The sequence below is a fragment of the Meleagris gallopavo genome, chromosome 1 (genome assembly GCF_905368555.1).
Source record: "Meleagris gallopavo chromosome 1, MGAL_WU_HG_1.1, whole genome shotgun sequence".
NCBI classification, from domain to species: domain Eukaryota; kingdom Metazoa; phylum Chordata; class Aves; order Galliformes; family Phasianidae; genus Meleagris; species Meleagris gallopavo.
In genome coordinates, this window is record NC_139404.1 from 47,861,077 (window position 1) to 47,885,688 (window position 24,612).

The 24,612-nt window shown below is 44.2% G+C and overlaps 1 protein-coding gene across 1 annotated transcript in view; it reads right to left on the reverse strand.

Moving 5' to 3' along the window:
- Nucleotides 1-24,612, reverse strand: part of GRIN2B (glutamate ionotropic receptor NMDA type subunit 2B) — a 167,599-nt gene that overhangs the window by 72,416 nt on the left and 70,571 nt on the right. Inside the window, exon 3 of the mRNA XM_085234832.1 lies at nucleotides 5,181-5,295. Coding sequence (XP_085090958.1) covers nucleotides 5,181-5,295 — 115 coding nt within the window. The remainder of the gene's footprint in view (nucleotides 1-5,180; nucleotides 5,296-24,612) is intronic.

The following is a 24,612-nucleotide window of genomic DNA, read 5'->3' on the forward strand; positions in this document are numbered from 1 at the left end:
TAAGCGCAGATGTGCATAACATCTCTGTGGTAAGCAGGGAACAGGGTTGCATGAGTTCACTAATTCAGAAACTCACCTTCTTTTTGTGATAGGACAAGGGGAAAAGGTTTTAAACTAAAGGAGGGGAGATTTAGATTAGATGTCAGCGGGAAATATTCCTCAGAGAGGGTGGTGAGGTGCTGGCACAGGCTGCTCAGAGAGGTTGTGGATGCCTTGTCCCAGAGAGGTTGAGGGCCACATTGGATGGGGCCCTGGGCAGCCTGAGCTGGTGCTTAATCTAGCAGCTGGCAATCCTGCCAGTGGGAGGAAAGTTGATGATCTTTGAGACCCCTTCCAACGCAAGTCATTCTATGATTCTATGATTCTGTGGACTAGGCTGAATACATCTCTGAAAATGCAGTAGCAAGTGGTGGGATCATTTTTTATCCTATTGCGATGTCACTCAGACTTCTGACAGAATGTCACACAGCAAATGATCCATTCCTGGGGAGCACTAACATCTGCAATGGAGTAGGGGAACAAGCTAGAAGCACCCTATGGTCTTCTAATGGCCACACCCATGGCTAAAAGAAGCAAAACAGATGCTAATAATTGATTTTTAGGAGGTTAAAAGCCAGGCACTGATAATTAGAAGAGCAGCAGGCAAACATTTAATCTGCAGAGGAGGTGAGTGTTTGTAGAGTCAGAAGATCAAGCAGAATGAAGCTTGTGGCATGAGCTTCCTGTCTAAAATGGCTTAATGTGGCACCCCAGCCAAACACATCACCTGGGGCTTTCCAAGCCCAGCCAGGAGCAGGACTTATGAGAGCATCTGAGGTAAGACATGCCCTAGGACACTTGTGAATCAGAGAGCGCTGCTGGGCAGCACAAGAGGTTGCCAGCCAGATGGAAAAGTGCTCTGAATCCACAGGGTGAAAAGGTGGAAAAGTTTTAGCCAGAGGGGAGGCTGAGGACAACTGAATGATACAGGTGCAAAACTCACCGCTCTCCTTTGTTAAAAGCTATGCTCGGGAGGGAACCTCAGAGATAGTGAGGTCTGACATCCCCAGTGTCACTAGAGGAAAGGGAGGCAGCACCTGTGGGTGTTGGGAGCTGATGGAACATGATTGCTGTCCCTGCCTCAGCAGAGAAGGTGGATGTTAGCAAGAGCTGGAGAGCAGTGCTTGCCAGCTCTCACAAACTGTTCACAGACCCAGAAGTCCTCACCATATGTGAGATTATAGAAGAGCAGAGGGAGAAGACAATCAGTAAAATAAAGCCTGGGTGAAAATTCTTCCAACACAAGACACAGACACAAAAACGAGGGTAGTACCTAGCCCCTGGCTGGCCTTACAACACCTCTGACCTCAGCCTATTGCTGCACTGAGGCAGAACTCTTCTGGAGCACCTCCACCTGCATGTCTGCTCCTCTACAGTCAATACGACAGAGGCACACAGGCACTCAAAAACACACCTAGTTTATGTCTGGCTAGTGAAGCAAGAGCTCTACTAAACAGCTAATTAAGAGCTAGTGAGGGAAGGCATGTAGCCTTCTGCCCCTGAGGAACAGTCATGCTGAGAAGTGAATGAAGCGCAGAACGTTTGTTACAAAGAGTGGAATTGTTACTCATACCCACAGTAGCAGAAAGGCTCAGGATACTGCCCCTTTCTAGAAAGTAGCAAATATCTGTGGGTTTGTTTTTTTTTTTTTTTTTTTTTTTTTTTGTGACTGTCAGCCCTGCAAGGCTTCCATTTGTCTGAAGGACACAGGAGGAGATTTGTCATTACTGGGGTCTGGGGACAGCTGTAGCTCTTCTGGAAAATGAAATCCTGTTCTGAAATAGCTGGTACATTTCTCAATATTTTTCTTTCCGTATCGGGCTGAAAAATCAAAATCTCAGCGAATTTCACAAATGTGGAACAGGTTCAGGGACTGCCTGCATCTTTGCTGCTAAGAAAATGGAAGGCTTCATGCCTGTTTTAAGATCTATCTTTCTGTACCACTAAATCCAGAGGAGACTAATAAAAACGATCGTAAGACTAGAAAACATGACCTAACAGGAGAGACGGAAAAAATTCTCTTGTTTAATCTGCAGCAGAGACTGGGAGACAGCATGATAGAAGCCTTCAAACATATGTAGAGAAGATAAAAAAGAGGAAGAGAATAAACAATTCTCCATGTCCACAAGGGAGATGCCAAGTAGTAATGGGCTTAAACTGCAGTTAGGGAAATCTAGGTTAGACATTAGAAAAACTTTCCAGAGTAAGGAGAAAGAAGGCATGGAAGAGATTGCCTCAGGATTTCATGGAGTTTCTAGCATTGAAGGACTCTCAGAACAGGTGAAACAAACATCTGTCAGAAATCATTTTAGTCTAGTTGATCTTTCCCTTGGGCAGAGGGGGGAACTAAATGACCTCATGACGTTCCTTCCAGGCACAACATCTGATAATGGATAAAAGTGTGCAGTGCTGTAATTAAAGACTGAGCAATTGTGAATGCACACAAGTGGACTGAATCAGTATTTGCTGTGCAGCTACTTTCATCTCTCATCTCCAACTGCCTGCGTGTTTGATTGGGAAACTCTCCTGTTCTTCGCAGTTTCTTCTGTGTATTACCCAGATGCTGTTAGGATGAAACATCTTGCTAATTTCACAGAAATTAGTGAGAGTTTGGATGATTTTACACTGCAAAGCAATTCACTTACAAATATATTTGGATTGTGTGCTAATAATATATGAATAATTTATGGTTTATATTGTGGCATTGCCTGGGAGCTGCTGTTAAGGGCCAGCATTCCACTCAGCGTGCCTCTGCAAACATGGAACAAAATTATGATCTTTGCCACAGAGAGCCGTTTCACTCTTATGTTTTAACGTTTGCATTTCAGCTGAATGGAGAAGATTAATAACAGGACATTGTGATTCCAGCTATGAAATGTGTTTTTTTTTTTGTGATTAGAGCATACTGGAGATGATTTCAATGTCTTCCAAGAAGAAAACATTTAAACAGCTCAGAGTGTGATTATAACAATCTGATCTTCACACTGAGATCTCCCTTCAAGGTGAAATATTTGTGCTTAAGATGTACAAAGGGCTTTTCATACAACTGGAACCATAGTGCTAATATCGTAGATCTCATTTCAGTCCAGCCCCAGCTCCTGCAAAATGAAGAGCTGTTCTAGCTTAATGCTTGCCAAGTGGTCCCCATAGACAGCAAGGGTCAGACAGGTCCCAGGTCCAATCCCCACCACTCAAGCTCACCAGATCCCTTCCCCTCATTGGCTCATTTGACAGATAATAGATACTCTTTTAGAGACTGACCAGGTCCTCTAAGCATTAATAAAAGCCCTGAAGACCTCACTAAATGTACAACATAGCATTGCATGAGAGAACTAGGGTGAAAACAGGACTGTGTTTAGATGTGTCCCCACCCCCCTCAGAGTCTGCATTGCATTCTACAATTGCCCACAGCCTGCACTGCTAACAATCACTAGCAGGGTTTGTGCTGCTACTGACTTGTTTTCCTGCTATGATAATAGACCGTTCCTGTGTGAGGAACAGTATCCTCGTTAAGTTTGTAGATGACACCAAGTTGGGTGGAAGTGTTGATCTGCCTGGGGGTAGGAAGGCCCTACAGAGGAACATGGACAGGCTGGATCATTGGGCTGAAGCCAATGGGATGAAGTTCAGCAAGACCAAGTGCCAAGTCCTGCACTTTGGCCACAACAATCCCAGGCAATGGTACAGGCTTGGGGCAGAGCGGCTGGAAGACTGCGTAGAGGAAACCGATGTGGAGGTATTGGTCAATGTTTGGCTGAACATGAGCGAGCGGTGTGCCCAGTGGCCAAGAAGACCAATGGCATCCTGGCTGGTATCAGAAATAGTGTTGTGAGCAGGAGCAGGGAATGATGCTCCCTCTGTACTCAGCGCTGGTGAGGCCATACCTCAAGTCCTGTGTTCAGTTTTGGGCCCATCACTACAATAAAGACAGGGAGACCGTGTGGCATGTCCAGAGAAGGACAACAAAGTTGTGAGGGGTCTGGAGCACAAGCCTATGAGGAGCAGCTGAGGGAGCTGGGATTGTTTATAGTGGAGAAGAGGAGGCTCAGAATTGAACTTATCACTCTCTACTACCTGAAGGGAGGTTGTGGTGAGCTGGGGGTTGGCCTCTTCTCCCATGTAACTAACAATTGGACTAGAGGGAATGGCCTCAAGTTGTGCCAGGGGAGATTCAGGTTGGATATTGGGAAATACTTATTTGAGAGAGTGGTCAGCCTCTGGAACAGGTTTGTCTGGCCCTCTTCAGAATGCACCTCTGACAACCCTCTATTTCTCCATGAACTTTGGCCAAGCAGTCATGGAGAGAAGGCTAGCAGAACAAGGAGGCATTTTTCTAAGCCATACACATGATCACAGTGATCCAGCCTGAGATCTGCTTCATATATGTTGAGTGCTCTACAGAATTCTCCTTGCTTTTACAACAACTTCTCATCCCTATCACTTTTTCTGTGTCTTACAACTACCTCCAGCTATCCCCTCTGTTCAGCTGATTCAAACCTTTCAGGAACACTTCTTCCAAACCCGGACCACCGACATTTATGTGGGAGATGAAACAAACTAAAGCTTTGCACCAATACAGAAATCCATACCATTTCTAAAATAGTACTTTGGGTCACATACAAATTATTATTCAGAAATACGCAAGTTTAGATATTTGAGCAACTTGATAAGCTCTCATGTACACATCCTACCTCATACACCAGCCCGTTGCAAGTGACAGTGGCCAGATATATCAAGTACAGTTAACAGTGGCATATTACTAAGTGAGGCTGTGGTTCAATCACAGCCAGTTATCATAGAGAACTCCACAACCTCCAAGCCATGCAGATAACTATTTTCCATCTGTGCCACTGAAACTCACGGCACAAAGGAGATCTCTTCTCTGAAGGATAGGAAAATTTATGTCCAGAGGTGACAGAAAGGAAGCTGATGAATTTTTTATGCATGCTAATGGAAGAATGTAATGGCATCCTGCATGGAGATGACAGCAGCTTGGGTACTAGAGATACCATTGGCCCAGGATAAAAGAAGGAGATTGCCAGCTCTTCATAAGTAGAAAAGGTAGGGGAATAACTCACTCAGAGCCTTCTTCCACCCTCCTCCTGCCTGACACAGCTTGAGAATTACCAAACATGTCCTACCCTCTCCCACTTCCTCTCCTTGGTCAGAAGGATGATCACCAGCTTGGGATGCATCTGGTATCCGTCCTCACTGAACGACAAATTCCTGCCTTCGAAGGTGACGTTAATCAGGTACCTGTAGGAGAGAGAAAAGAGCAAGATGAACATTAATGCTTGGGAACTGAACCTGAAACAAGAGCCTGCCTCCCCCTCTGCAATTCGTGCCAGGGTAACAGAAGTACACTACAAACAACTCCTGTTAATATGGGGACAGCAAAGGAAAATCTAAAAGAAAGTGGGTGGTAGAAACAGTGCAAATACTCCAGGAACTGGGGCAATCAGACAAGGTACTGCACTTGCCCACATTTAGGACTTGGGTACAGAAGTGATGTCCCACGTTAGGTCTCACCGAATTCCTGAACGCAAGTCACAAGTGTACATGTGCCCATAGTCTTTGATTTCCTCTTTGCACACAGGGCAGAGAAATCCATAACAATTAGCTGTGTAAACATGGTCCACAGCCTACATTTTGCCCACTCTCCAAGGGGGATTTCACATTTCATTTGAGGACAGCAATAGTTACACGTGAAGTAGTGGATACACCCCCTCCCTGCCCAAATATCCAGGCAGCAATAAAGGAAGCTGCAGGGAACAGAGGAATGAACAGTGCACCTGTGAGATACCCTGTTCCTATTAGAGATAGCACGCCCTACGGGGCCCAAAGCGATCGTCAGAAGCAGCTTAGGAATAGGGTCAGAGGGTGTTCAGATAGCCCAGTGGAAGTCCTTTTCACTAGGACAGAACCATGCCATGTACCCAGCAAGATCAAAACTATAGGGTGATCAACCCTGTGGATCCCTGCAGCCAACATTAACGATTCCCTTTGTCTGGAAAGGCTCCGTCGCTGCTGTGTGAGGCACCCCGCTTTGGGCCATCTCATGTCAGCTGTACAAATGGACTATTAAACAGTCCAGGCTTCAGTCTCATTTATCCTCAGGCCTCTTCACTCAGCCGGCAGTGGGGAAGACCTTTAAGTGGACCGAGATTACAACTACACTCATTTCCAGGCATTTCTGCATTGCGAGAGCATGTTGAAGTGGTGTTGCTGTAAAAGGGAATCAGATCTATTGTTTTCTTAACTGTCAGACCATCCAGAATGACACTGTGGGGAAGGCAAATACACATTTCACAGTTCAGTGGCTTATAAGACATCTCCGTGGCACTCTGACAGTTTCCCCTGTTCATATATTTCACTTCAGTTCACAGTCCTGTTTCATGAAGTAGGTTTTGCCTTTGTAAACCTGCTCTAGCAGCAGTAGCATTACATCATGGGAGAGGCAGAGGTGACTGAGCTGCCTGCAGGGCAGCCCCAGGACACTGCCCACCTTTGCTTCTTCCATTCTCCTGCTTCACCCATTCCCCTGTAAATTACACAAGTAACATTTCCATTACAGTCACAAGAGGCTCTTCTGCTCTATTACACCCATGACACTAGCAAATATTTCCTAAAACTCAGCTTCAGTTTGTCTCTTTGAACTTAATTTGAGCCAATTTCAAGGAAAAAACAATCAAATCAAAAATACAAAACAAATTCCTGTTCTTTCAAGGGGTTCACACTTCCCCACAGAGAACTCCATACTAATTTAACAAAAGTACACGTAGTAGGCAAAATTTTTCAAACAGATAGAAAAGCAGGTCACAATTCTAGCTTCTTCCATTCCCCAAAAATTTTTGTCTCAAGTTTATTCGTTAACAAAACTCATCCACTGATTTCCCAAATCAAATGTAATTGGCAATTAATTCTAAAGGAAATTCCACGCTTGCTCTATGTTGTGACCTGCAGAAGACATACACAGTGTAGAACACACAGCCCTACAGAAGCCCAGTGGGAAACATTGCAACATGCTTATTTTCAAGGGCAGACTACTTGCTGTTTTCCAACAGTCAGACTCATCCAGAAACCAAAAACTGAGGGAACTCCAAATCATCAGTCTCTTGAAAAATCTCAGCCACATAACTGTGTCTTAGTGTAAAACATCCCATGGTCTTCTAGTAAAATATCCCCAGCTGTTTGCACTGCTCTGGTAGAGAGGAACACGCAGCACAGACCACCATGGGCATTTGTGGCTTACCTGACCTATGAAACTCTCTAACAGTGATAAAGACCTTTCAGTCTCTGACCAAACTCTGAGCACCCTGATCTAGCTGTAGGTGTCCCTGTTCACTGCAGGAAGTTGGACCAGATGTCCTTTAAAGGTCCCTTCCAACTCAAAAGACTATGATTCTGAGATTACCGCTATATCCCTTTCGTGATTTCTGTGCACTGGCTCTCAGAGAAATTACAAAGCAAGGCTCCAAGAAGATGAGTACCCCGGTAGCCTGATAGGAGTTGAAGCTTTGTGTGTCAGTATTTAGAAAAGAGTGTCAATGTCTAATTAAACAAACAGCGATATTAGGTGGTTCTCAGTCCTCTTTCCTCTCCCACCCGAGAATGATACCGTTGTGTGAATCTCCCTTGCACAGCCTGACAAGAGGAGTTCACATAAATCAGTAAGAGATACGACACAGGAGGGTGTAATTTCTGTTCATTTTCTACCAGAAAGATTAGAACTGCTAATAATAATCAAGGAGGAATCATCAGTGACTTGGATCCTTAGAGTTGCCTTGAGATTTACACTTAAAGCAGCACTGAAATCCCTCACTTCGCACCTTAATGACTGAAATCATCTCCAAAATTGGCACAATAACTCTTCAGAGGGTTCTCTCTGTAACCCTTTAGTAACATGTTTACAAAAGTGTGCAGGAAGTGTGGAGAAGAGGAAAAAAAAAAAAAAAAAAAAAAAAAAAAAGCAGCTCCCTCTGCATCTTTTCCCACATTCCAGTGGCTCACAGGTCCCGCCACACTGGGGTTAGGCCTCTGCCACCAGTCTACCAGCACAATCACTGCCCGCTCTGGCCAGAGGAAAATCAGTCCCCAGATGAGCAAGGGGCTGAGAGACTCCCTGCATATGTGCAACAGGGGCAGCATGAGGGCAGCGAGCTGTACGTGTGGGTGAGGTAATACAAGATGAAGCTGTGCCTGAAAAATGCAGTGAGGGCTTGATGCATGATTTCCCTGGTGTGTGTGACTCCAATATGGAGAGAGAAAGAGAGCAAGATCATTTTAATTAATTTCATTTGCTAGAATCACCTTTCAGCAAAGATTTTTGCTTACGTGGGTGTTTCTGGAGCTGCTTGTCATAGGCATGGAAGAGTCCATCCCCTCTGTGGCTCAGCACAGACACATCAGTTGCAATGTCCAAACAAAGCCATGTGAGTGCAAGATGCAGATGAGATGGAGAAAACAGTCATTCTTCGCCTGTACCACAGGGCACGCAGGCAGGAACAAAGCAGAATGGAATGCATTCTTGGGCACAGAGCAAGTCAGATCCAGAAGACATGGCTCCCTGTCCTATGCTCAGACCACTAGGTAACATTACCCATCCTAGAGATGAGGCTGCCAGCCCTGCAAGCTAATGGAGAGTGTTTCCAAGGCTGGTTGGCATAGGAAATAGAGCATTAAAACCACATCAGATGGCAAATTTAGGACCAGCAGAGAGATGATGACATTTTAAATGGTTTCAGCTAGTGGTGGGGAAAGCCTGGAGAAGCAAATGTGGCAGGCTGAGGGGCTGTGGGGAGAGGCAGAGAGGGTGTCAGCTGAATTTTAGTCTGCCCTAAAGACAGCTCTAAAAGGGATGTGTTTAAAATCAGCACAAACCGCTCTGACTTCTGCCTCCAGTGTCCTGCTGGGAATTGGTTCCTCCTGCAGCTATGGAACGGGTGGGCAAATCTGGACAGAGTGCTGGCTCCATCCTCAGCGCTCCCTGCATCACACGTGCACAAACACACACAGGCACTCCCCTGTGCCCTGTCAATGCTTGTTATACTCCAATGCGACAAGCAGTCTGATTATCCCAACACCAACTGCCTCCCCCAGTAAGACATGCTGTACAAATAAAGCAGCGTCTTTGCCATCTGCATCAGGGGGTCATCTCTGCAGCCCAGCACAAAAGCAAGGAAGGAAAGGAGAAATGGGGTGCAGGTGGAGTGTGGGGAGGAAAGGCGATGGGATATCTCTGCCTGGAAGGATTTGCAAGGTAAAAGGTATTTGGTGCAGGGTTAGAGGAGGGGACTCAGTCTATCATCAGCCTCCTGGAAACTCAGCATAATATGAAATATGAGGCCAGTTCAGTGGTGTAATGGCAGTGAGGGGAAGCAGTGCCTTTACCCTCCAACTCTGCACGGTAAAGTAGCCTTTGTGTTCCCTCACAGATAGGATTACACAGCCACTGGCCAGAGGTGCAGGCACAGCTGTTGGCCCAGCTCTGCTTCACGCAAGAATGCTGCATTGCTGCATCCCAGCACGGCTGCCTGCAGCTCCAGCCACGTTACACGTGCAGCTTGGTGCACACAGCTCTGGTGCAACTCCCTGCTGCAGCTCCCTTCCCTCCCGCATGCCAGCTGCTGGACCAGGATGGGCAGACAAAAGAGTGGGTGGACTCAAAGGACAGGGGAAAGGGTGCTTAGGACCAGTGTCGCTTCTAAAAATGGGAGTTCTGACCTTCAGATGGCAAGTGATTGACAAAAAGAGGTAAAACCAGCACTAACTGCTGTTAATAGTTTCTTTCATTTGAGAAACTGAAATAGTGTACACTTTTTTTTTAATGAGAAAACTGCAGTTGATCCCTTCAATTTCTGATGTAAACCTCCATTCTCCAAACCCATGGGAATCTTAATATAATACAGATATTATTTCTCCATACTGTTGCTGACATTTCCGTGCCTGCCTCTGCCTCAGAGGACAGCCAATACATGCACACATCTATCCGGACCCAGCTGTGAGGACATGATGTCCCTCCAGATAAGGCAGGCTCCAGGGGACATCAAATACAATTTCTCATTCCCCAAAAGATCACAGAATAGTTTGGGTTGGATGGCACTTCAAAGCCCACCCAGTTCCACTCCACTACCCTGGGCAGGGTAGGCACCAGCTCAGGCTGCCCAGGGCCCCATCCAACCTGGCCTTGAGCCGGCAGGGATGGAGCACCCACAGCTCTGGGCAAAAGATGAGAATAGGCTCTGTGTGGGCCTTGGATCAAACTTCCCCACTGCTGGTACTGACCCTGGGTGAGCCCTTGGAGGCTCTCCCATCGCTCCATCCCATCCACTGCTCCTGCTGTGGTGCTGATGGCTCATGAAGCTGAGAAAGTCGAGCACATCTGGCTGCATCCCTGAAACATCTGGCCAATGTCAGGTATGATTTACAGTGAAAAGATTCCACACAAAGGGCACGAGAGCAGCTGATCTAACATAACAAGGGGCATGGACTCTGTTCTTTCTGCAATTATGAAAAACAAAATCAAAACAAAATAGACAAAAAAATAGAAGCAGACACAGAAAAACTAAAACTTAAAGAAACAGCAACCCATTCTTCTTCATTTACTTCTTTTTCCCTTACTGTCAGTGTTATCACTGACACTGAGGAGATGCATGGAAGAATGAAAATAAGTGTAGAAATGAGAGCAAACAAATTCCAAATTATGTAGTTGTCCCACACCAGAAAATCTGTCCAGGCTGCAGCCATATTGTACCACTGGGAACTAATCTAACCACAAGCTGAGAGAAATACTCCAAGCTCAAGATTGTTTTCATTAAGCAAAGAGGTTAGGAGAGCATCTAGATTAGGAAATATCCCTCAGGCTACAAGATAACAGAGATAGAAGAGATTAATTCGGTTTCTCCCTGCTGCCCACACCTTTTAAAACACAAGAGGACACATGCTGGTCTGGAATAAATATTCCACTGACATTGATGGAGTGATGCTGTCTGACCTGCTGAGGTTCTGGCCTCTCACCTCTAAGAATGTTGAATCTTCTTAATGTTTGGTCTTGACCTGTGAAAAATCTATTTCTGGTGGAAGATAAATTTATTCTGATCTGTCTTTGCTGTTTCTCCATCATATTCTGCAAAATTGTTCTTTGCAATATAGACAATATGCACGTGAGGCGAGCCTTCCCAGCGATTCCTTCACAGTGACAGTTCCCATATACAGCAGAAGGATAAACCTTTTTCCAACCCTCCCATTCTTAATAATAAAATAAACAGCACTTACACTTTCCTTCCCATTTCCTTGAATTCCTATCATGAATTTATCACTTTAGAAAGATTCTGAGCTGACAGTTACTTGGGACTGATTATGTATGTATCCTTAGAGCGTACAGGGAACCAGAACACTGGCAGGGACGTTTTCCTACATGCACTTTTTGATTCTAATGAGTTGGGGCCATTCCTGAGGACAAGTTCACTTTCCACAGTCTGTGCAGTCCCCAGCCCTTCTCCCAAAAATGCTAAGAGGAACTTCAAGCACTGTATCACAGGATTTTGCAGCACACACAGCTGTCCATCAGGATTACCCCTGAATGGGGAATATCTCCAATCTGGGGCAGAAATGATAATGATACTTAGGTGAGAGGCAGTTTGTCCCATGTCTCTAGTAAACTTCAGCTTTTCCAAAATAACATTTTTTGCCAAGAACCAAATACCACCTAGGACTTGATCTCCCATTTGATTTTCACCCTCTGCAGTCATTGCCTATGACAGAAAGGGAGAAAGGTGGTGTCCTGCAGGTCCAGAGGCATTATCACACTCCTTTGCAGGGGTGCTGCTGACAGTACTAAGGTCACCCTGTAAGTGGTAGGTCACTTAAAGGAAATGGAGGTCACTTATAGGAAATGGATTAGAATGTGGTGATCCATTTTTGGACAAATACTCATTTCCCTCCTGTTTGCTATGTCAGTCTCAACAGTATCTTGAAAATCCAACCACAGCCAAGTTTCTCTCATACACATCCTAACTAACCTATTTTGACAAACATGGGAGCCAGAAAAAAGATCTATCAAAATTACCTTCTTAAGGGGAAAGAGGGATGAGAATTTGGCAACAACATTTTCTCGTAAAGAGATAAACATTTTTTCAGAAAGTCAGAACCGTAAGATCTGAAAAATGTAACGACATAGAACAGAAAATGAAGCTTCTGGCATGGTTGTGCTCTCATACCTTCTGCCTCTTCTTTTGTGGACAAGAGTCCCAGTGAAAATACATACAATGTGCAACTCTGTAGAAGTCCAACAAGGACTGGCATTACCTCAGCAAGAAGGAGGGCTATCACTGGAGATTCAGCCTGTTCAGGTTTAAAGAAGGAGAAATAGGAACAAGTTCCCATGCTCCTAGTCACAGGAGAGAGCAAATAGGATTTCCGTGTCAAAAGATTTCATTTTAAACCCAAAATATTTGATTTACAACTTTTTTTCAAAAACTATCAATTTTGCTGGCAAAATGACACAGTCCCAAATAGCTTGAGAATATACCTCTACACCTCTGGCCTCACTGGAAATAAAACTGAAACAAGGAAAAGTGTATTAAGAACATATCCTGGTTAAAGCTGAAAATATCCATAAATCTCATAGGAAATCAGCCTATTCTCAGAAAGTGTTTTTAACCAAAAAGGTTTGATAAAAATATATATGCTTCTGAATTGACTCACCAAATCTTTAAGTAATATAAAATAGATAATAGAAAATAGCTGTAAGGTCAGAATTGTTACAGTGACTGGGAAAAATAAAAGCTAAACATTCTGACCAATGTTGGATAAAGCCACAAAGCTTTGCCAAGTTAATAAATTCCTGCACATTACTGATGGCATTCATTATTTTCAATTTTCACATTTTCCTATCTTTTCTTTTTCATCAAGAATGGATAACATACCACTTTGAAGAAAATACTCAAAGGTATTTCACCTGTCAGAAAGGACTAAAAATCTGGTTGATTTACACAGTGCAGTAAAAGCATAGAAAATTACATTTGTCAGAACAGCTGACAGTAGGTCATAATTATGTCTTGGTATCCACCTAACAGGTCGCTGATGGAAGTTGTACCACTAGGAGCAGGCAAATACTGAAAGGTTAAGCGCTTTCCTTCAGATCTGTTTATCTGTTTTAGTGCACAGTCATGCAAACACTGATAGGGCAAGTCATCATGGAACAAAAGTCAAACAAGGCTCAATGATTTTTTACCCAGAATGATGTTTTTGAGCTTTCTCTATCTGCACAACCTTAAAAAAATATGCCAGTTCAACTACTGGTCCCATACACTGAATTTGAAACCTCAGACAACAACCTTACTTTTCTGAATCATTTTTGATCCACATGATCATAGACAACAGCTTAAAACAAATGACCAAATGAACATGAATCTCAACAGACTCTTTTGTTGTCTGAAGGAGCCTCATGTCATGAGAATTAACCATAGGAATATTTCTGTATTTATCCAGAGCTTATTCCAGTTTCTGTCCCAGAAATCAAGACCAGCAAACAGATGAGCATATCAACTTTCCTCTAGAGCTCTCAGGATTTTTTTGCTTGCAGAAAAACCCTCAAATCTGTCAGAAAAGTCCCCTCACTTCTGCCAGAAGCCAACAAGGCTAAAATAACTGGAGAGACTGAAATAAATCCATTTATTATACCCCTTGAAACAGCAGGCTAACTTAACTTTTTCAACCCACTAAGAAACCACAAGTGATTTTAGGGTTATTCAATTTTTATCAAGTGTTGAAAGCATCCACTGTATTTGGAGTACATATGAGAAATACCAGAATAGTTTGTTTGGAAATGACCTACAAAGAGCATTGCATCTGACTGCCTGACCTCTTCAGGGCTAGCCAAAAGTCAGAGCATGTCACTGAGGGCATTGTCCAAATGGCTCTTGAACACTGTCAGGCATGGGGCATCAACCACCTCTCTAGGAAGAGAGTCTTTCTCTTTCAGTGTTTCTCCATGCTCACAGTGAAGAAATTTTCCCTGAGAAGAGTGAATCTGTGGCATTTGCACGAGCAGAATTACTGCCTGTAAGGCCACTCGGTCTAAGAAGTGCAACTGGATTTTCCATGTCTGTAGCTGTTCAGACAAGATGGCATCCTATCAGTTTCTCCCTTTGTCATCACATCTCTAAAAGGGAACTGAATCAAACAAACAAACAAACAATCACCCCTGTCAGCAATTGTGTGTGTGTGGGGGGACAAATTCTGCTGTTCCCCCCTTGCCAGAGGAGCTGTTCTCCGCTCAGCTCCTTTCTCTCTCTCTTTTTCTCTCCCTCTGTGGGTTGATGTTTCCATGGAAACATGTTCTTTAGTGCCACTGAAATTACATTGCATTTAAAGCATTAACCCTTCCTTGGGCTGAAGAAGGTCTCAGAACAATTAGGGTCTTTTTTTTTTTTTTTTTTTTTAAATTCCCTCTCCTTTAAACTTCCTTGTCTTTTTTTTTTTTTCCCTTGCAGCAATAGAAAAGCCTCGCTCTTCCTCAGGAGACCTCCCAGCTAGAATTTGTCTGATGAGGGGCACAAGATACATCAGCAGTGGGATAGTGTCTAATTTAAGATTTCTTCTCTTTTTTTTTTTTTCCCCCCACTTATTTTTACACAAAGCCATTAATGCATTTCTCTCCACGCAACGTGCAAACAGGGAAAACACTGCAATAGCAAAGAAATTGAAGAGTGAGACAAAAGGAGAAACAAGCAAGCCACAAGCTGGCATATGGGAAGAATACAGCTTCAGTTAATACCAGAGTTGGAGCACAGAGTTGGAAACCCCTCACAGCTCCATAGCTGAGCAGCAGCTTCTTCATTGCAGTGTCATAATCGCAGATCTCACCACTCCTCCTCAAGCCTGACTCCTCTTCCTCTTCACAATCACGTCTGTAATTAGCCACTCTTATCTTTGCTTGCATTTAGCACTCGAAACACCACTGTAATAGTTGGTGCAATCAGCATCCTCATCACCACCAGTACTCTTCCCTCTGCCACTGCTTTTCCACCCAAATTGCCATCTCCGATATTCTTCCCGTTGGTACTCTAATGCCAGCCACTGGCATTCTCAACACAGCCACTGCCAAGGCACTGCTCCCTTCACTGCAGCCAGCTTGACCACTGAGCCACAGGCACTTTCTGTGTCCCAAGTATGGGCCAGCAAGGCACTGAAGATCATCCCATCCAGGTGCTCCTCAGATCCCAGGTCCCAACTGAAAATTACACTGCAAATTTTCAGCCTAGAGCTTAGCCCCACCACAGTGACAGTCATCACCTATCTGCGCCTTTCCTCCACTATCTCCCTTTTTCAAACACTGGGAGATAAGCTGCCCAGAGAGGTTATGAATTTTCTTCTCTGGAGATATTTAAAACCCACCCGGATGCCTTCCTGTGTAACCTACTGTAGGGAATCTACTTTAGCAGGGAGTTGGATTATATGATCTCTGGAGGTCCCCTCCGGCCCCTATAATTCTATAATACCAAGAATCTCTTTCTAGTGTTTTGTCTGATACCTACACTCATGCATGCCTCCTTTCTGCTCCAAAGTTCCATTACTTGACAGTATTCAGCTTCCTTTCATTGTCTGTACCTGCACAGCTAGAGGGTCCATATTCCCTTGCATCATCTATTTTCGGTTGCCCAATGAACACTGTGAACACTTCAAGTATATCTCACCATTCTCTACTCTTACCCCAGAAGTCAGACCGTGAAATCTTCTGCTTTGAGCTGAGTGCATATGTAGTGCTGTAAGGATCAGTGTGGGAGGAAGATGCTATTCTGAAGTGCATGATAAATATGGATAACAAACTCAATCTAAGTCTTTTCTGCTTGTCTGTAGTGGGTTCCCAATATGGGAGAAAGAAATATCATGGGTACATTTTGAACATAGCTGGGAACACTGCCAAAGTCCTACTCAGAGTTCACACATTTACATCATTTATATCACATCCGACTTGTGGTTTGTATTATTAACTTTGTAGAGTGTTTTGTAGTGTAGTTTATAGTCCAGACTCTGTTAAATAAATGTACATGCCCTCACTCCCTTCCTTTTGCTAAGAGGGTAGTATCTGGGGCTAGACACACTCTTGCTAAGAACCGGAAGGTGACTATATCTACTGTTTGGTCAGTGCATTTCCAAGTTCTAAAGTAGTGTTTTGGAAAACCTTCTGGGATTCATCCCTGAGACCTGAAATGTATAAAAAGAAAGGAAATATTTGCCTCTAGGTCACCGGTCCTACTCCTAGCCCAGTTTGGTAGGGACTGAAAATTTTTTTCCCTGCTGTCGGACGTTCAGAAACCTTCATGAAATGTAGAGATGGGGTCCACTTGAGAGGTGTTCAACATGGCACCATGACTACTCAGGATTTTTCCTCAGCAGTGTGAGAAAACATCCCATATAATGCAATTGATGAAATTATATTAATTTAGAACGAAGTGAAGGCATATTGACAGGAGAAGAGGTAAAGCATGACTGATACATCAAGCTTTTAGCTTTCTGCAGGACAGACCACAGTCCACAGCAACTGAAAATCCTTACCTTCCCGGAATTCATACAAAAGGAGTTACAATGTCCCAGCACTGTGACTTTATGATTTCATAAATCAATAATTTTTCCAACAGTCTAAAAAGACTCAGGGTTATACCTCCTCACTTACTCTACATGCCCTATTTAGACTCTGACTACCATGACATCTGAGGCCAGGTGAGCAGCTGAGTGACTCAGATGCCTGACAAACACCAACAATGGGGAAAGGTAACTATAATGCGTAGGTTAGGTGCCTGCAGTAGGTTGTCTGAACGTAGTTGTCTGTACATAAAAAAAATATATAAACAAGAGAGAGAGTCAACTTCAGCCCCAGCAGCTGCATCCCCTGTGAGGTAAATGTGCCATTTTACTCCAGATCTGCATTTGATTCTGAATGATTTTTTTTCTGTGGGTAAAGGTCAGTTTAAAGAAGCCCTAGGTGTAATGCTAACATCACTTCCAATCAGAGATTCTCAGGAAGTCTGAAATAAGTACAAGAACCAAATTTGGCCTACATTATCTCAATTCTTTCCCTTCTCTCTCCTGAAGAGTCAAAGTAGGAAATTTCCCAAGAATATTTCTTCACTCAGGAGAATTCCAGGACTCCGTACACCTAGAAATACTGTGAACAAGCTTTTCCAACATGTATCTGGAGTTCCCAAGCCACAGTGCCCACTGCAGGAAACCTGAACACAGCACAGATGGATAGAAACAGCAAGTGTGCTGGGAATGAGACCAGAACATTTCCATGCAGTGTGCAACAGAGGGTCACTTCCCACATCTAGCACCAACTTCCTTCAATTCAACCAACTAGCAACAAAGCTATCAGAGCACCCAAGCACCAGCAATATATAGGTGACTTAATTCAGACTTGTGCTTCAATGAATTCACCTTTGACTGGTGCTCAACTTAGTAAATTAAAAAGTAACCCACAAACCTCACACCCAAGTTCTGGACGTAGCCTGATAGTTTGGGAATTAGCATGAGTGCCAGGTAGGCTGACGTGAGCTCTGGTCCTGGTCTCATTCAGTACTTTAAGCTGCATCATTTCCGCAGCTCTTGCCATGCACATATTGTGGCAGCATATGAGTTGTCTGCACCCTCTTCTCTTGGCAGTGCTCACTATGATCCTTTTACAAAAAGCAACCTCCAGAAGAGGCATCTTTCCGAAATCCTTCCCCCTTCCTTTCACTCCAGCATGATTTGGGTGTTTAAAAACCACTGATCCAGGCTCCAGATTCCAGAAGACACAGTGCTTTGAAAGAAAACGGTCACAATGTAAGCACTTCCCAAAGCCATACCTCTGCTGGGCACCCATCGGTTGGAGGTGCCTTCTGCAGCTTCCCTCCCTCCAGGACCTCACCAAGACAGAGGCAGAGACTTCCCCCTGCCCAAGGACAAGATTCCAAAGATGCAGATGGAGCCTCATCCATCCACACACAAAATTGAAAAGCAAACTTTTAGCACCAAAAAAAGAAATGGGGGGGGGGAAGGGGGTAAGGGAAGGAGGGGAGGGCAGCTGAAATTCTTTGCAGATTATAACTTTTCCATGGCAACAGGCTTCAAAAGCAGGAGAGATGGGGAGGGGGGTGAGGAGAGGGAGAGAGGCAGAGCGCTAAGGAGAGTGTTCGATGCACTGGTACATTGCCATGGAAACCCGCTTGCATTGCCAATTGCCAAAATCAGGCAAGATCCCAGAAATGAGCTTGGAAGGGGGCCCAGGAGGGGCTGGGCAGGGCAGTCATCACCTGCATGCCCCATCCTTTCCCCGGTCCCTGCCAGCCCTGCAGATGATGCCCTCATCTCTGCCAGACAGAGCCAAATTTGGCCCAGTCAAAGAGTGGGAGGAAGCATGGATCAGCAAATGAAGCAACCAGGGCAGAAGGGAAGGAGCAAGGTTGTGAGGGGTGATTTTTCTGATAGCCACTGGTTTGTTTTCTACCTTTCCAGATCGATCCGGACCACACAAATGTCATCGTTTTCACACCCCAGATGGCTGTAGAAAGAGGATGTCACTCCTAATCACTGAAATTGAGATGGAAATGTTACTTCACTGCAAACTTAGCTAAGGAGGAAAGCAGGAATGCTATGTCTGACTAAAAGTCACCAGGTCTCTGTTTGAGCAGGGACATCTCTCTTTTGACAGTGTCTATCTCACTGGTACAGTAAATGTCCCCATCCATCCCTAATACATGACAGATGTCAGCACATTGTGGTCAGATGAAGAATAAGAGGAGATTCTGCTAATGGAAATTAAGCACATTATTAAATCATAGAATGGCTTGGGTTGGAGAGGACTTTGAAGATCACCCAATTCCAACCCCCTGCAATGGGCAGGGCTGCCACCCATCAGCTGAGGTCAGCTCAGGCTGTCCAGGGCCCCATCCAACCTGTCCTTGAGCCTCCAGGGATGGGGCACCCACAGCTCTGTGGGCAGCCTGTGCCAGTGCCTCATCACTCTAACATAAGTTAACACTGCCTTCCAGTCCTCTTCTGCAGCACTCAGAGGGCAAGCAGCCTGGTGAAATCAACAATCAGCTATTCACACCCCTTCACACACTGTATTTCAACAGAAGCCTTCTGCTGCCATAAGAAGCTGTTAAAGACAGATTTTGGAGGAAGAACTTAAAAAGGACCAACAACTTCTATGAACCCTTGCTAGTATTTATAGTTGTACCCCTAGGATCGAAAGGGATGGATGAGTCGCTTCAGGCTGCAGACGGCTGCAGACAGCAGGAAGGAATTGACTCCTACTCCAACCACACAACTGGCTAAGCAAATTGTGGAGGAAGATTCCCTTCTCCTGAAGCATCTGCTATAACCCATCTGATTGCACAATGAATCAGTAGTATGAGGACAGACTGCTGTAAGGGTGGGGAGAGAAGGAGGGAAAGATTGCAAAACAGACAGCTACAAAATAAGGAGTTACAAGTTTCCACTTTGTCAGAGGAAAGGACAAAGACCAGATGAAGACTTTCATACTTCTAAGCAATATGTTTGGATTACTACTGATAGTATAACATCAATGAAGTACTTTAACTTTTAATATAATAGTAACTTGGTATTTCCACATCTTTCAGAGCAGAAGATCCAAACGTTCTCATCACCATTTATCTCTTCGTATCACCTACACTGATGAAATAAGGCATCCTGCTGTGACAATCCTACATGACTACTTAGCAGAAGCAAAATCTATGCCCTTAAGCTTCATGCGAAGAGCCCAATCACAGCTGCGCTGGATCACCAAGTGATTCATCTGCACTGCTTCATTTATTATTGAGACTGGAGCCCAGGCCACCAGACCAATTCTCATCCATCCTCACTGCTGGTCAGAGCAAGGATGATGGTGGTGGTGTTCCTTCCAGGTTCCCCATTAAAGAAAAAACAGATGATCATCTCTTTTCAACTACATAATTTCTTAGGTGTCTAGAACTAACCTACCGCAATCATTGATGCCTTCAAGAACTCATCATAAAGGTAAAAGATGTCAAAATTTTACCAAATTCCTACTTAGACTGTTGATAGAACCTGAAACTAATCAGCATTTTGAAGGAAAAGAGAGGAAATAATAAAAATGATCCATTAGGAACTTACACAATAAGCTGTTCAATGTGAAAAAAATTAGCATGTGGTTAGTTGTTTTCAGGTTTTAACATGGACAATGCTCAGAGAGTAATCAGTACATCAAGTTTAATTTGGTGCTAATTTTCAGGTCTTTACTGAGAAGATCTTGTCAAGATGCTCAACCAGGACCACTTTCAAACAGCTGAGATCATGAGGGATGTTTTTTCTCAGGCGAGGCTCATTTAAAATCTTGAAGTAAGGTGATAAGTGTTACTCTGCAAGGCAATATGAGGGCTGTTGGAAAGCAAATAGGTCTAGATAAGCTGAAGTTTAGGATCATTGCTATCAGTGAGTTAGGGTCTAATTCAGAGCCTGGATAAGGTACTATCCCTTGTGGGCAGGAGAAAGCTGTGAGAACTCCTTCTCTGCCCTAATTCTGACCCAGTAACTGAGGTGACACTGACTCCAATCAGTCACAGGTTCCCTTCTCCAGCCATGCTGAATTTCGTATTTCAGCGAAGGGGAGTACTCAGAGGACACTGCTCTCCTGCAGGGACAGTTCTCACCCCAGAGCCTGCCACTGCAAGTACGATTAACCATGCACCAATAAAAAGAACCAATCACAATTATTTTCTCCCAGACTTTATCATCAGTTACTTTTCAGGAGCTTGTGGCCCAAAATCCGGTGCCTGTGATCTACTAGTAAGCTCAGGTAGCAGCCCACTCTCAGCTGTTCATTATTTACTGGTCAGTCAGTACTAAACAGGAGCCTTCTCATGGAAGCTGGACTCCTATCTTGTGCCCAGCACTGAACTTATCTCTTTATCTCCCTTGTTTGTGTCACCCTTCTCAGAAATAGTTAGACTATAAAATATGTACCTGTATCACTTACAGGAGCTTTGCTGGCCCATCTGTGAAATTGTTCTCTGTCTCTTGAAGGCATGTGCAAGAGACATTTTTCTCCCCCCCTCCTCATCCCCCACTGATGGATTGGGTCTGTCAGCTTGTCAGCTCTCATTGGGCACTATTTGACATAAGTCCACATCGGGGCAGTGAAAATCTGTTTGCAGTCAGCTCTCCCAGTAGCTCTGCAGAACAGGGGAGTCTGACCCTCTCCAAAAAATGCTGCCTCTGCTGGCTACAAAAAGGCCACAGACGACGGTGATATTAGAAAACAGCCTGAGCAAGAGCAGCAATGCTACAGGTTTGTTTAAGGTCTGTTGGTGCAGGGCAGGGGAAAGGCAGAGATTTGGGAAAGGAACTCTGTGGCTCCTGGAACCCACTCACAAACACTGCCACCCAGAATAGTAGCCAGTGACTACAGAAGAGGAAGTTTACACAGTGAAGGCTGTGAGGGGATGCAGCTCGGTGCTATGGCCCTGAAATAATGTCCTGAGCATCCCTGAACTCTCCAGTTGCAAATGTCATCTGTCAATACCAGGCTCTCTCCGTCTAGAGCAGTTCTGACAGTGGTAGCTGAGTAGGGACATCAGAGGCTAGCTAGGCCTGCAGTGCCTCCAAAGGGTAAGTTGCTATGCTACATCAAGGAGCCAGTCACTCAAAACAGGGTTTCTTGACTCTGCTTTCTTCATGTCTAAAAAAATTACACAGCTTGAAATCCCTGAAAATCCTTCTCAGAGTCTTTGTAGAAAGCCAGAATCAAGGCTGTAATGGTTATCACAGCGTCTTGGAAGGAAAACCACTAGAGATTAGGAACACCTAAGTTATTGCCATTACCCTCACCCCTCCCCTTCAGTTGTTTTCTGACACAGGAAAAGCACGCAAGAATACCTTAGTTTCTAGGAGGGAGATCTGGTGCTATGATGGACAGTTCAGAGACTAAGGAGACTGAGTACAGCCCACAGAGATTCTCAAAGGGAACCAGTTTGGTGGGGAAGGTGGGAATGATGATGAAAAATTCCCTTACAGGTCAAATTTCAGCCTCACACTTCCACTTCCAACTGCAGGCCCTCATGTAGCAAAGATGCTGAAAATGTAGAGACTTTAACCCTACTTAGCACTGCAGCTCTTGATTGAGAAAACACTTCTACAGATGAGCTCTTCAGATTGTAATTTTTTGCTCTCCTGCAAAGTAAGCTTTGTTTAGGCAGTGAAAAGAGAAACGATTGGATTATTGTGCCTAGAAGACAAGATTCCAGATTCCAAGACACCACATTCTATGAGACAAGCAAATAAAAACACAGCTCAAAGATTTTTACTACACTACACTACAGCAAACAAAATTTTTACAGTAAGAGAGAAACTCAGATTGGAAAAGACAGTTGCAGCTCACCTTCTAAGCCCCCAACCCAAAGGAGGGCTTGCCTTAAGTGATCTTTTCACACCCACTTTCCAATGAATTAACCATAAGATTGAAGTATGACCATTAACTTACTTTTCACCTACTGTTTCATGTCTCAGTCATCTATTCTCACACTTGCACAATACATACATGCAGTTTTTAGCCCTGCCTTCAAACAACTGTGAATAGAAACAATGAGACTTTCCATTCTCTCTAACAAACAGAATGACCAAAAAAAAAATCCCCAAACTAACAAAAAAACAAACAAACAAACAAAAAAAAAAAAAAAAAAAAAAACCAGTAACAGTAACAAAGAACAACTGCAAATCACCCTGCAGCCAAGTACGGCTAACAAGTAGGAAGGATGTTGGACCAGGAAAGCAGTGAAGGGAAAAAACGTGATTGCCAGAGAGGAGCGGAGATATAGAAAATTATGGCACAGAGAACTTCTGGATCTGTTTTAGCAATAATAAGAAGCACTGGAAATCTTTCAAGCAAAGTTTAGTTTTCCAGAGTTTTTAGCTTAGCACTTTTGAGCCAACAACTACAAACAGTTGAGCTAAGTAGACATGTTTTGGATATTGAAGGGAACCTCCTTGCTTTACTTTTTCCCATGGAGATTCCTTGGGTGCCAGCTGCCCATTTAGGATGCTGACCACAGCACTGGCTCTCTCACTATTTCCCTCAGAATTGCTCTGGCAAAAAGAACTCAGGCGCATGTCATAAGTCTGAGAAAATGCTGATGTTGACATTGGAGAAGTTGCAGTTCCTCGCACCAAGTACAGTGGAAAACAAAGAGGGATGAGAGATCCAGAGTGAGCAGTTAACATATGGCTGGGCTGAATCACATAAAGATGAGCCTGTTCTCCACCTCAAAGCCCTGCCCTGTGCATAGGTTTCATCACCATCCATGGCAATAGTGACAGAGGATTCCCATCCTGGAACAGAGCTAAAAGCATCTGTGACTCCCTCCCATCACACCTCAAATGAATTTCTTCCTGCCTCTGTAGGGCTGATGCATGAAGACCCATTGAGCCTTGTGTAGTAGCTGAGGCTAGTCCTATTTAGAGAACTGCCTAATCTATGTTGGTATCTTTTGAAGCATTTTGCCATAATATTTGCTTAAGGCAGCAATTTCCATACTTAAACTAGACACTCTATTTTACATCTTCTCCTTTTAGCCTTTTCCCTTTCACATATTTTATGTTTGCTGTATCTTAACCCTAGGGCATACTATTTGCTTTTGGACTATGGAAGAAGGCATGGAAGAATCAGGGAAGGAAGTCTCAAGAAATTAATACGAGATGGATGAAATATTAGCAAACTCTGTCAAAGATAAAAATGGATCCTGCTGAATGACTGAGAAATTCATAGAAAAGAAACAAAATGCTTTGAGAGCACCGCAAAAGGCATCATTGTGGTAGAGGGGAGGAAGTATGTGAGAAAAAGGATGCACCTCTTGGTGCATGCACTGTTCAGTGCTCCTTGATGGGGAGTAATCTTCTCACTGCACCTATGGCAGTCCTGGAATACACTGGTATAAATATATCCTTCTCTAACCCCTTTAATAGGAGGGCCCTTTCAACTATGAGTTTATCTGGTCTCTGTCAACCTTGCTGTCCACGGATACATCTGCAATCTGGGACAGGAAAATCCTACCTCCAAGCCATTGATAATTATGTGGAATAACAGGAGCTGGGCTGTGAGCTGCCAAGTATAACACAGGTACCCCAGCTCTGATTGGGTTTTTAGGAGTGTGCAGCATGCCCAAAGAACCACCCTGCTGTTTTGGAAGTGCTTCAGACAGCAGCAAGCCTGCAGTGAAGGGCTCGGCGCTGACTTGGGACTAAAAACAGAGCACTTCTTATTAAGAAGGCTGATGTCAGGGGGGTGGGGAGATGATATGCAAAGGGAGGACATGTGATATTCATTCAGTAAAAGAAAAGCAACAGCTGAAAAACGCACAAGGTTCACATCAAGGTCTTTTACTACCCTACAGCTTCTGGATGTTGGGAAGCCCAGTTGTCAGGTGTGTTTTCTTCATACACACCACACAAACATACAGACCACACCCCATCAGACTCTGCCTCCCAGAGTTGGAGAGGAGCAGTTGTTCAAAACACAGACTAAAAAGAGGAGCCCTGCAGAGAGGGCTCCTG